This window comes from Salmo salar, chromosome 01 (genome assembly GCF_965601325.2).
Source record: "Salmo salar chromosome 01, fSalSal1, whole genome shotgun sequence".
In the NCBI taxonomy this organism is placed as follows: Eukaryota; Metazoa; Chordata; class Actinopteri; order Salmoniformes; family Salmonidae; genus Salmo; species Salmo salar.
The window spans coordinates 131,157,045-131,169,811 of NC_138291.1; the positions used below are offsets into that span (position 1 = coordinate 131,157,045).

The 12,767-nt window shown below is 41.8% G+C and overlaps 1 protein-coding gene across 2 annotated transcripts in view; it reads left to right on the forward strand.

Annotated features, from left to right (window-relative positions):
- The first annotated feature begins 3,999 nt into the window (after positions 1-3,999).
- LOC106560682 (AF4/FMR2 family member 1) overlaps positions 4,000-12,767 on the forward strand; it is a 93,576-nt gene continuing 84,808 nt past the window's right edge. The window contains exons 1-2 of one of the 2 annotated variants that reach the window (XM_082978804.1): positions 4,000-4,236; positions 12,402-12,519. In XM_082978804.1, the coding sequence (XP_082834930.1) occupies positions 4,220-4,236; positions 12,402-12,519 (135 nt within the window). In that variant the 5' untranslated portion in view covers positions 4,000-4,219. The remainder of the gene's footprint in view (positions 4,237-12,401; positions 12,520-12,767) is intronic. The other variant, XM_014123796.3, reaches the window with a different exon arrangement.

Consider the following 12,767-nt stretch of genomic DNA (forward strand, 5'->3'; position numbering starts at 1 on the left):
CCATTTTTCAAGCTAGCATATAATGTCACAAAAACCAAAACCACAGCTAAATGCAGCACTAACCTTTGATGATCTTCATCAGATGACACTCCTAGGACATTATGTTATACAATACATGCATGTTTTGTTCAATCAAGTTCATATTTATATCAAAAACCAGCTTTTTACATTAGCATGTGATGTTCAGAACTAGCATAGCCACCGAAAACTTCCGGTGAATTTACTAAATTACTCACGATAAACGTTGACAAAAAAACATAACAATTATTTTAAGAATTATAGATACAGAACTCCTTTATGCAATTGCAGTGTCCGATTTTAAAATAGCTTTTTGATGAAATCACATTTTGCAATATTCTGAGTAGATAGCCTGGCCATCATGGCTAGCTATTTTGACACCCACCAAGTTTGGCACTCACCAAACTCAGATTTACTATAAGAAAAATTGGATTACCTTTGCTGTTCTTCGTCAGAATGCACTCCCAGGACTTCTACTTCAACACCCAATGTTGTTTTGGTTCCAAATAATCCATAGTTATGTCCAAATAGGTCAGTTTTGTTCTTGTGTTCAAGACACTATCTGAAGGGTGATGTGCCGGCGCATATCGTGACAAAAACATTAAAAATATTCCATTACCGTACTTCGAAGCATGTCAAACGCTGTTTAAAATCTATTTTTATGCGTTTTTTCTCGTAGAATAGCGATAATATTCAGACCGGGAGACCTTGTTTTCATTCAAACACTGAAAATAGAAAAGTCTTCACATGCACGCGCACGCCCGTGTCATTGTTCTCAGAACGACCACTTTCCAAAAGCCCTACTGTTTTTCGCCCAGGGACTGCAGAGTCATCATTCCCCGTTCTGGCGCCTTCTGAGAGCCTATGGGAGCCTTAGAAAATGTCATGTTACAGCAGAGATCCTCTGTTTTCGATAAAGAGGCTATAGAAGGCCAAGAAATGGTCAGAGAGGGCACTTCCTGTATGGAATCTTCTCAGGTTTTGGCCTGCCATATGAGTTCTGTTATACTCACAGACACCATTCAAACAGTTTTAGAAACGTTAGGGTGTTTTCTATCCAAATCAAACAATTATATGCATATTCTAGTTTCTGGGCAGGACTAATAACCAGATTAAATCGGGTACGTTTTTTATCCGGCCGTGAAAATACTGCCCGCTATCCTAAACAGGTTAAGCTTGAATGGGCTAGTGACTGTGACAGCATGGAAAGTGTTCCTTCTGTCCAGGTGGGAAAGGGCAGTGTGGAGTTCGATTGAGATTGCGTCATCTGTGGATCTGTTGGGGCGGTATGCGAATTGGAGTGGGTCTAGGGTATCCGGGAAGATGCCATTGATGTGAGCCATGACCAGCCTTTCATAGCACTTCATGGCTACCGACCTGATTGCTACAGGGCGGTAATCATTTAGGCAAGTTACCTTTGCTTCCTTGGGCACAGGGACAATGATGGTCTGCTTGAAACATGTAGGTATTACAGACTCGGTCAGGGAGAGGTTGAAAATGTCAGTGAAGACACTTGACAGTTGGTTCGCGCATGCTTTGTTAAACTGTTTAAAGGTTTTGTTTACATCGGCTACCGAGAGCGCTATCACACAGTCATCCAGAACAACTGGTGCTCTCATGTATGCTTCAGTACTGCTTGCCTCGAAGCGAGCATAAAAGGCATTCAACTTGTCTGGTAGGCTTGCGTAGAAGAGGAGAGAGTAGTGGTAGAGAACATCTAGGTAGGGGCTGAGTGGGTAGGATTGGAGGAGAGATGGGGAGAAAATTAAACAAAGTAGTGATCAGAGACATAGAGGGGGGTTGCAGTGAGATTAGTAGGCGAACAGCCTCTAGTGAAAATGAGGTCAAGTGTATTGCCTACCTTGTGAGTGGAAGGTGACTGGGAAAGGGTGAAATCAAAATAGGAAAGAAGTGGAAAGAAAGAGGTGGAAAGAAATTAATTTAAGTTAGGTGTTAGGAGGTTATATTCACCCAGTACAATGAGCCATCGTCGGGAAATCAGCTTGTCAAGGTGTCAGGCTCATTGAGGAACTCTCCAAGGGCACCTGGTGGGCGATGGATGACAACAATGTTAAGCTTGAGGGACAAGTGACAGTGACTGTATGGAATTTAAATGAGGACATAGACAGGTGACAGGCGGAAAAGAGAAAATCTCCACTTAGGAGAAATGAGTATCCCTGTGCCACAACTGCTACCACCAGATACTCTCAGACTATGAGAGAACACATAGTCAAATGACAAGAGAGCAGCTGGAGTAGCAGTGTCCTCTGGGGTAATCCATGTCCATGTCTCTGTCAGGGCCAGAAAGTGTAGGGACTGAAGGGCAATATAGACTGAGATGAACTCAGCCTTTTTGACCGCAGGTCGGCAGTTCCAAATGCTGCTGGAGACTAGGAGTTCCACATGGGTTGTATGAGCACAGTACACTAAAGTATAAGGGTTGCAGACATGGGGTGGGGAGTGTCTGTAAACATACAGAGATAAGAGCGAACTGTGATGGGAAGCACACACATACTTGCCAAAAGAGCCAAATGAGATCATCAGAAAATAACTAGGTAAGATACTCAACTGAGTATCTTTAACTCTGTACTGTTGGAAAATACCAGTGAGTAAGCATTTCACTGTTAGTCTATACTTGCTGTTTACAAAGCATGTGAGAAATACCATTTTATTTTATTTACAGGATGGAACTCTCATTCTGAAGGATTCCAAAAATCTGTGACCCAAACATGGAGTGGGGGATTACACCAGCCTTCTGAAAGATCTGGTGAAGGAGAAGATGATGGACAAGAAAAAAAGGAGATACATGGAATATTTTTTGAGTGAATATGGAATGGAGGATTGCACAGAACTTTTGGAAGAGCTTGAGGAGGAAATGGAACAGGATGAGGAGGAGGAATTAAATGTGGTGTCAGGTGCAGTGATGACTGCTGAGAAGAAGTTGAATGTAGTAGTGAGGTGAGGAAGGTGGGCGTCTAGTGCAAAAACAGGGATAGGTGCTCCAGTAGTTCAGAGATGGAACTTGTTGAGCGTGAGGGTGAAGTACCTGCGGCAAGGATCACCAAATTCGGGCCTCGTCCCAAGGATGCTCGTCCCAAGGATGATAAGGATGATTTTGGCCCAGTGGGAGTGAGATTTGTAGAGAGAATGGATCCTTGCTGTTTGGTTGATCTATATGTGGTGTCAGGTTGGGTAGAGGAGAAGTTGGGGACTGTTTTGTTGGTGAAGGTAACTCAGAGTGTGTTTCCTCCGCTCAGAGGGAGAGGGCGCTGCGGATTATGAGATTAGGGACAATAATTGTGCTTTGCTCTCCAGAGCAGGGTGCAGTTGAAAGGAGTTATATCAGTGGAGAAAGTTGTGTGTGTTAGTTGTGGGGGTGATAATGAGGCTGGAGATCGGAGGTGTCCGGTGAGAGAAAGGCAGATTGAGGTTGCCAGGGTTAGAGTAGTACAGAGAGTGTCATATGCCGAAGCAGTGAAGAGAGTGGTAGAGGAAGATGGCTACAGAGTGAAGGATCCTTAGAGGATTCCTGTGAGTAGGCAGAGATCAAGAGAGGGTGATGGGAAGAAAATGTGCTTCAGTAAGGTGTTATTTTTTTATTTTTTTAGCATTTATAGCCATGGTTGTCAGTTGTACTGCAGAAATGGATGGAAAGACAGAAAACAGAGGTTGTGGTGGAAGCGGCAGAGAAGTACTTGGGATTGCTAAAATAAAACAGCTGCAGGGGGTGTTGAGTGGTAGTGATATGTCCTCTCAGACCGTTGGTCTGGAGTAGGACTAGGTAGGGTTAAATAGTGGATGGGTGGTGTTTTTTGTTGTTGTTGAGAGGGCTAGTAGGTGGTAGGGTAATTTGAATTTTCCCCAATTTTGCATTATTGTATCTAAAATATAATGTAGGTAGGGCATGATTGGTCTCACACGCCAGTACAGTAGGTGGCGCTGTATGCACCTAAAAGTAGGATGCGATCCGCCAACCAAATTCCCAAAGAATAATCCGTGACCCGGAAGTACATAGTTATTCTTGCTTGCTTCACAGCGGTCGCTGTTAGCAGATAACGATCAAATAACACATTATTGACAGTTATTTAAAGAATACAATGGTATTTGACTGGTAAACAATGTAATCAAGAGAAGGTTATCCAATCACGGATTGTCAGAAACACATGGCAAGCAACTTGAAATTTAGTTTTTGAGGAGCACCATGGCAGCTCGCTCAAGGTAAGCAGACAACGATAATGTTAGCTAGTCTACGAACTAGCAAGCTAGGTCAATCAATTTAAACAGCACCGCGCGCACACTAAGAAGAGCAGCTAGTCTAAAAGTTGAATTTTGGCATGTTACTTTGATATTTACGTTTGGATGTAGCTAGAGGCTTGTTGTAAAAGTTATCAGTTTAACGTAATAAAACTGCGCTACCATACCGTTTTTGGTGGAATCACCTGGAATTACTGCTCACCACAGCTGTGTAGTGTGTTGTAGTTAGCAAGCTTGTGCCACTTCGAACCAGTTAATCGACGACATCAGTGTGTGTTTATATAACTAACGTTAGGTAGCTAACGTTAGTTAGCTCCCAGCCTTATCGGCTAACGTTAACTTCAAAACATCCCATCGTATTTCAATTAAGTGTAGTTTACTAACAACTATTTTGGATAACACTGTTTAGTAGAATAACTGCCCATTAACGTTAGCTAGCTACGTTATGTAATTTAACGTGTGGTCCTGTGAGTTTAAACGAGCTAACTGTTTCACATGAATGTAGTTGCTAGTTAGACAGCTAGCTCACACTCGTAGTAAGTGTCAGATGGAAATAATTGGTTAGATAAATCGATGCCTAGCTAACTCTTACTGTATCTAGCAGTTCGCATGCTGTAATAGCTAACTACTTTAGCTAACTGTTGTGGATTAACCTGATATTAGCTAATAGCTAGGTACCGTTAACCGTAGTAAAACGTTTTACAGAAAAACTAGTGTAGCTACATTCAATCAAACTTGCTAACCAGGAGATTGAAGATGGCGACTAGTTAGCTACGCCTCCTGCGCATGAACAGCCTTTTACAACGGCCTCAATTGAAAACATTTTCCCAACCGGTTTGTTTTCCAATAAAGCCCATTGCCCCAAACTCAGGGAAAGGAAGGAATGCAAGTTAACATTGTGCCCGTTAATTGTACGTTTCTAGCAATCTTTGAAGATAATCAGCAACTTTGAATATCAGGTTTGAGATGAATAACAAGCGAGGCTCTGTCACTCAGTGTCACAACACTGACCTCAAAACAGGAGTTAATAATATTCACAGAAGTACATCCCTGTTTGTGTTCATGAAAGTTAAATTGGTCTACTGCTTTGGCATTAGACCTGTCTACTGGAAGAAACTATTTTAGCCAGCTGATGTCTGCTCATGAAGCTAAACCTAAAGGTGTGTAGCCCAAGATAACTAGCCTACTAGTTTGGGCTGTGACATACCAGTATCAATGTTTTTCCATGACAAAAACGAAAACATGAAGCAGGAAAGTCCTCCTGTATGTACAATATTGTGTGATATAGTTTGGGAAATAAATAAATGTGACTGTGGATGACATGTTTGTTTCCAACATTAGGACTGTTTTCCTAAAAAGTTAAATCAGATTCATGTTTTGTTTCCTTGCCACAATACTAAGAAGGATGGCAAAATTGGTATAGTGTAGGGATGTGCATCTCTCCTTACAAGCATGATTCAATACACATCTAGATACATGGGCTCTGACACGATGCTGGAACGATACACTTTTATTTTGAACGACGATTCAGTCCGATTTGATTAGTCAGGAGCTGGTGTGTGTGTGAGAGCTGAGCCATAGGACAGGCTGTGCCGCTACCACTTTTAGATTAGGGGGGCAATTTATGTTTTTGGCCCCCCCACTTTTTATCTGAAATCCTCATCACCCACTGAATAACTTGTCATATAGCAGATACAAATATTTTTTGCTCGTAATATGCCAATATTTATCTTTAGAAATTAGCTATGACATAGCCAATTAATACAGTTTTGGATTTCACTTCCATTGTGTTTACCATCAGTGCCTGAAAATCTTTTCACCACCTCCAATCTATATTAGTCTGTGAGTTCTGAGTAGCCTAATGATACAGGGTAACCCACATGTTGACCTTTCTCCATTGCAGGGGAAGGTATGTGTCCCTGCTCCACTCATCTCACAGCCCTTCTCTTTAATGGAGGCTGGTATGCTGCTGTTACAGAAAGCCTTGTGCCTCCTATAAAGCTAAAAGCCTGCCATCATCCCACTTTTGTGGTTTGAAGGAATTTCTTTCCAGACGCCTGCGAAAGTTCTGCCTGTAGGCCTAAGCTAGTATGCAGTTTGCATTTTACTGATGTCATGCAGACATTGGTCTTGTGCAATGTTGTGCTATAGGCCTACATTTTTGTAACTTTAGGCTCATTCTTGCATCCCGTCTGAAAAGCCAGGAACTACACATAAAATCTATAGCCATCCATCTATGGGTTGGATGGCTGTAGAAGTAGGCCTAGCTCTCAGGAATGACCCAGCTAGTCCTCTGCCTAGTGTTTTCATGTGCCTTCCTCGTGTATGACAGGGAGCAGAGATGTAAGTTGAGATGGAGTGAAGAGGGTAATAATTAGTACTACATATTTTCAGCCACAGTGGTGGCTGCATCATGTTATGGGTATGCTTGTAATTGTTAAGGACTGGGGAGTTTTCAGGATAAAACATTTACGTAATGGAGCTAAGAACTGCTTTCCACCAGACAGTGGGAGATGAATTCACCTTTCAGCAGGACAATAATCTAAAACACAAGGCCAAATCTACACTGGAGTTGCTTACCAAAAACACAGTGAATGTTCCTGAGTGTCCGAGTTACAGTTTTGACTTAAATCTGCTTAAAAATCTATGGCAAGACCTGAAAATAGTTGTCTAACAATGATCAACAACCTATTTGACAGAGCTTGAAGAATAAAATAAAAAGAATACTGGGCAAATGTTGCACAATCCAGGTGTAGATAGCTCTTAGAGACTTACCTAGAAACACTCACGGCTTAAATTGCTCCCAAAGTATTTACTCAGGGATGTGAATACTTGTGTATACTGTGAATACTTATGTAAATTACATATTTTTCTATTTCCAAAACATTTCAATAAAAAAATCAACATGTTTTCACTGTCATTATGGGTGAGAAGAAAAAAAAATCTTGTTTTTTGTATTTGGGCTGTAATACAACAAAATGTAGGGTGTGAATAGTCAAAGGGTATGAATACTTTCTGAAGGCACTGTACCATATACCGGGGTATTTGGAAAAAGCCACGGAGTGATCTTTCAATACCGTCAACTATTTATTTTGAAGTTTTTCAATACATTTGAATAATTGTTACTAGGGTTGCACATTTTGGGGAATATTCAGAGGTGGAAACTTTCCGTGTGAATTAATGGGAATATATCGCCATTAATGGCAATATATGCAAATTAATATTAATGCAAATTAGTAGTAATACCATTTGAATGTAGATGCTTTTTGCATTGGATATAGTTACCATATCAAATGGACATAGAAACATAAACCTTTTACCTTATCATAAGTAGACAAAATTGCAAATGATTAAATCCTTCCAATAGAAAAAAAAATATTGTTATGAATTGAACTTTATTTAAATGAGTTGACTCTTCACATAGGATGATTTCACTGAACAACAAAAGGGAATATTGAATGATCCCCAATGATCCATTGCATCTCCCAAAACGTTTTCAACATACATCTGTAAAATGATAGTCTAGAAACTAAAGCTTTGGTTGTCTTCCTCTCAGGCTTCCATGTCTTCTCCCTGGACCTCAATGTCAACCTTTTGAACATCAGACCCTGAGGCTTCATCTTCACTGTCACTTTCCAACCTTGTTGAGGATGGCTTGTTGTCAGGCTCAAATTTGCCCGGATGTCCACCAATTTTTGGTCAGCCTGTTGCGTGCTTTGGTGTGTGTTCCCAAACAAGGACCAGTTGCGCTCTGAGGTGGCTGATGATGGAGGAAACAGGGGAAAGAGCCTCAGATCCACAAATTCCGTTCCACCAGGTTGCTGATGAGATATGTTGGCACGACTGCCATTTTGCATCTCCATCCCAAAACCATGACAGAGGGTATCACGTCTGCTGCAGACGCAGTTGATTAGCTTATTTCTCAAGTCAGTTGTTCGAATGGCGCGAGGAGTGTGTACATGTTTCGAACATGTTCTCAAATGCCATTGAAAGGGCAGCAGCAGTATGAGAACCAGCACATTCTTGAGCATGCGTTACGGCTTTACGAAATCGTCGTTGTCCCACTGTCCTGTCAGAATCAGCATGCTCATGGGGCTGACATCGTCGTGACGCCCTTAGCAAGTAGCATAGTATTTTTCTGCTTTTGTTCTGTGTAGTGTTGTATTTTTCATGGCGTCATTACGTCATCTACTTACTTTTAATACGTATGCACGTCAGCTTTGACTTCGGTTTTGCACATCGGCGTTAAACTAGACATCGGGCCAATGTTGGCATTAACCTGTCTGGGAACGAACGCTTGCGTCCCACCCTAGTCAACAGCCAGTGGAATCGCGTCGCGCGAAATACAAAACCTCATAAATGCTATAACTTCAATTTCTCAAACATATGACTTTTACACCATTTTATAGATGCACTTCTCCTGAATCGAACCATGTTGTCCGATTTCAAAAAGGCTTTACAGCAAAAGCAAAATATTAGATTATGTTAGGAGAGTACCCTGCCAAAGAAAATCACACTGCCATTTTCAAAGCAACTAGATGCATCACAAATACCCAAAACACAGCTAAATGCAGCACTAACCTTTGACAATCTTCATCAGATGACACTCCTAGGACATCATGTTACACAATACATGCATTGTTCGATAAAGTTCATATTTATATATAAAAACAGCATTTTACATCGGCGCGTGACGTTCAGAAAATATTTTCCCTCAAATGCTTCCGGTGAATCGGCGCTACAATTTACAAAATTACTATTCGAAAACATTGTTAAAATTGAATATTGTCATTCAAAGAATTATAGATTAACATCTCGTGAATGCAACCGCATTGCCAGATTTAAAAATAACTTTACTGGGAAATCACACTTTGCAATAAACGACATGGTATGCTCAGAAAAATAGGCTAGGCGATACATGTTAGCGCCGTCTTGGAACCATCTAAAATCAAAAATACTATTGTAAATATTCCCTTACCTTTGATTATCTTCATCAGAAGGCAATTCCAGGAATCCCAGGTCCACAACAAATGTAGTTTTGTTCGAAAAAGTTAATAATTTATGTCCCAATAGTTCCTTCTTGTTAGCGCATTCCGAAGGCTACTCATAATGTACTGAAGCTCGCAGGACTTGTCGTCACGAATGTGCAAAAAAATATATATTTACGTTCGTTCAAACGTTGTATAACATAAATCTTTAGGGCCTTTTTCAACCAGAGCTTCAATAATATTCAAGGCGGACGATTGCATTGTCTTACTAAACGTTTCGGAACAAAAGGGTTCCCATGGGCGCCCGCGTCATAGTAGTAATGGCCCTCCCCCTGTGACCAACTTCCCAAGCCTCTCTCTGGGTCAGTTTCTACCATAGAAGACTCAAACCACTTTGTAAAGACTGTTGACATCTAGTGGAAGCCTTAGGAAGTGCTAAATGATTAATAAGTCCCTGTGTGTTTCAATGGCAAAGGTTTGAAGTGATTCCACACATCAGATTTCCATTTGTTAGGATTTGTCTCAGGGTTTTGACTGCCATATGAGTTCTGTTATACTCACAGACACCATTCAAACAGTTTTAGAAACTTTAGAGTGTTTTCTATCCAAATCTACTAATTATATGCATATTCTAGTTACTGGGCAGGAGTAGTAACCAGATCAAATCGGGTACGTTTTTTATCCGGCCGTGCAAATACTGCCCCCTATCCCCAACAGGTTAATAGCTAATATTGGCCGATTCCGATATGCTACCCGATATATTGTGCATCCTTATCAGAAACCCTAGACCCACTCCATTTTGCATTCCACCCTAAAAGATTTCACAGAAGACGTTATCTCAATCTCACTCTACACGGGCCTTTCCCACCTGGAAAAAAGGAACACCTGTGTGAGAATTCTGGTCATTGACTACAGCTCAGCATTTAACACCATAGTGCCCATAAAGACTAAACACCTCCCTCTGCAACTGGATCCTGACGGGCCGCCCCCAGGTAGTAAGGGTAAGCAACAACACATCTGCCACACTGTTCCTTAACACGGGGCCCCCTCAGGGGTGCGTGCTTAGTCCCTGCCCTGTACTCCCTGTTCACCCACAACTGCGTGGCCAAGCACAACTCCAACACCATTAAGTTTTCTGATGACACAAGTGGTAGGCCTGATCACTGACAACGATGAGACGGCCTATAGGGAGGAGGTCAGAGACCTGGCCGTGTGGTTCCAGGACAACAACCTCTCCCTCAAAGTGAGCAAGAAGAAGGAGCTGATCGTGGACTTCAGGGAAAGGAGGGCCGAACAATCCCCCATTCACATCGACGGGGCTGTAGTGGAGCAGGTTCAAGTTCCTTGGTGTCCACATCACCAACAAACTATCATGGTCCAAACACACCAAGACAGTCGTGAAAAGGGCACGACAACTCCTTTCCCCCCCTCAAAAGACTGAAAAGATGTGCCATTGAGAGCCTCCTGACCAGTTGCATCACCACCTGGTATGGCAACTGTGGGCTCCCGAGTGGCGCAGCGGTCTAAGGCACTGCTTCTCAGTGCTGGAGGCATCACTACGGACCCTGGTTCGATTCCAGGCTGAATCACAACCGGCTGTGATTGGGAGTCCCATAGGGCGGTGTACAATTGGCCCAGTGTCGTCCGGGTTTGGCCGTCATTGTAAATACGATTTTGTTCTTAAACCCTTTACAATGAAGAACTGTGAAGACTATGGCTCCTTTGGACTCCCCGGTGCTGCTGTAGACACATTCAACTCTACTGTGCAGGCTTAACTCCGACTACCATATCTAGGATAATTAGTTTGAATCACTTTCTTTGGTTGGATAGGATTATGAAGGTCTGCTAGGGTTATGAAACTTGTTCCAGCAATTCAGTGGCAAGTTGTAAATGAAGACTAAGCAAAATTGTGCTGTTTAGAAAGAGAACCTGAGTAGTTTCTCTAACTTTCTGTGCTGGCTGGCTTGGTCCTTTGACCAGTCTCAGTGATTCATGATCAACTGTGCTGAAAATTGTCTTTAACTAGGCCACCTGACTTGTCTTGTTGTTGGCAGTAAAATGTTGTCATGTTTTATTGTCGGATACACCGGATAGGTGCAGTGAAATGTGTTGTTTTACAATGTCATCCACAGTAGTACGGCACCCCTGGAGCAAATGAGGGTTAAGTGCCTTGCTCATGGGCAAATCGGCAGAATTTTTTAAAAACTTGAAGAAAAAAAAATTCATTGAAGCTACAGCCAGTTCTCCATCCGAATTATATTATTATACCTTTATTTCAACAAGGAACACAGACTGAGACCAAGGTCTCTTTTACAGCTGGGCCCTGCGTATACATGTTTACACATACAGTTCAGGTACAATGATTAAGAAACTACACAAGACAAACAAAACTATCACAGAGGACACAAAAATACAGCAGCAGATGGTTACAGTTACACAGGTTATTCCCCTAACAGCACTAGAACTTGCATTACCTGAAGCAGTTACAAGCAATACAAAAAGAAAAATCCTCCAATTAATTTTTAAAATGGGCAAGGGGGACAAGAGTCACAAGTTTAAGTTTAGTCTGCAGGCTATTCCATAGGCAAGGAGCGTAACAGGAAAAGGCAGCCATACCCAACTCTGGAAATCGCATGGGCCTCTAGTGTAATCCATGCTTGAGACCTGGTTTTAGGAATTATAATTAACCACGCTCAACCGTCTTACTGTCACCAAACTGATTTTAAAAGCCTATTTTCCCCCAGTAAAATAAGTTGATGTTATCCATTTTACATGTTTTCTGGCAGTGTCCCAGTCCAGCTGTAGTGTTTGGAACAAATGTGATGGCAACCCCATAGGACTGTGTTTGTATATAATTACACCTGTTTCCGATATAAGCACACATCCCCCATTACACCTGTCTCCAGATATGATGGGTACACAAACCCACATTACACCCATCTCCAGTTATGATGGGCACACATGATGACATCCCCCTGGACAGTACTGCACATAGATTGGCTAGGTGTGTACTTAGACATCTGTGTAAATCATATTGATGTCTACAGAAATTCAGACTTGCGTACAAATTTCAAGTTATGATTCGGCCCATGAGTAAACAGTGCCGCTGATTTTACGTCCTGTCTGTCTGATTCACTGCAGCTACAATGAAGAGAGGAATCTCCTTCGCATCCGAGAGTGGGAGAGGCGGAACCAGGAAGCCCTCCATGAGAAGGAGTTCTACCAGGAGGACATTCCCCTCTTTGGGGTACCCTACAAGGTGAGTTTGGTTCCTGTTTACCTCTAGGCCTATATTGTTATGTTCCTTGTTGAAATAAAGGTATAATAGTATAATTCAACAAAAAAAATTAAGTAAAAAAAATCTGCCAATTTGCCCATGAGCAAGGCACTTAACCCTCATGTCTGTGATCTGTTTAAGTGTTTGATGTGTGTGTCTGGTAGCTATAACAAAGTTCAGGAAATATCACAATGCAATTCTTCCTTATGATATTCTATGTAGGAAAGCAC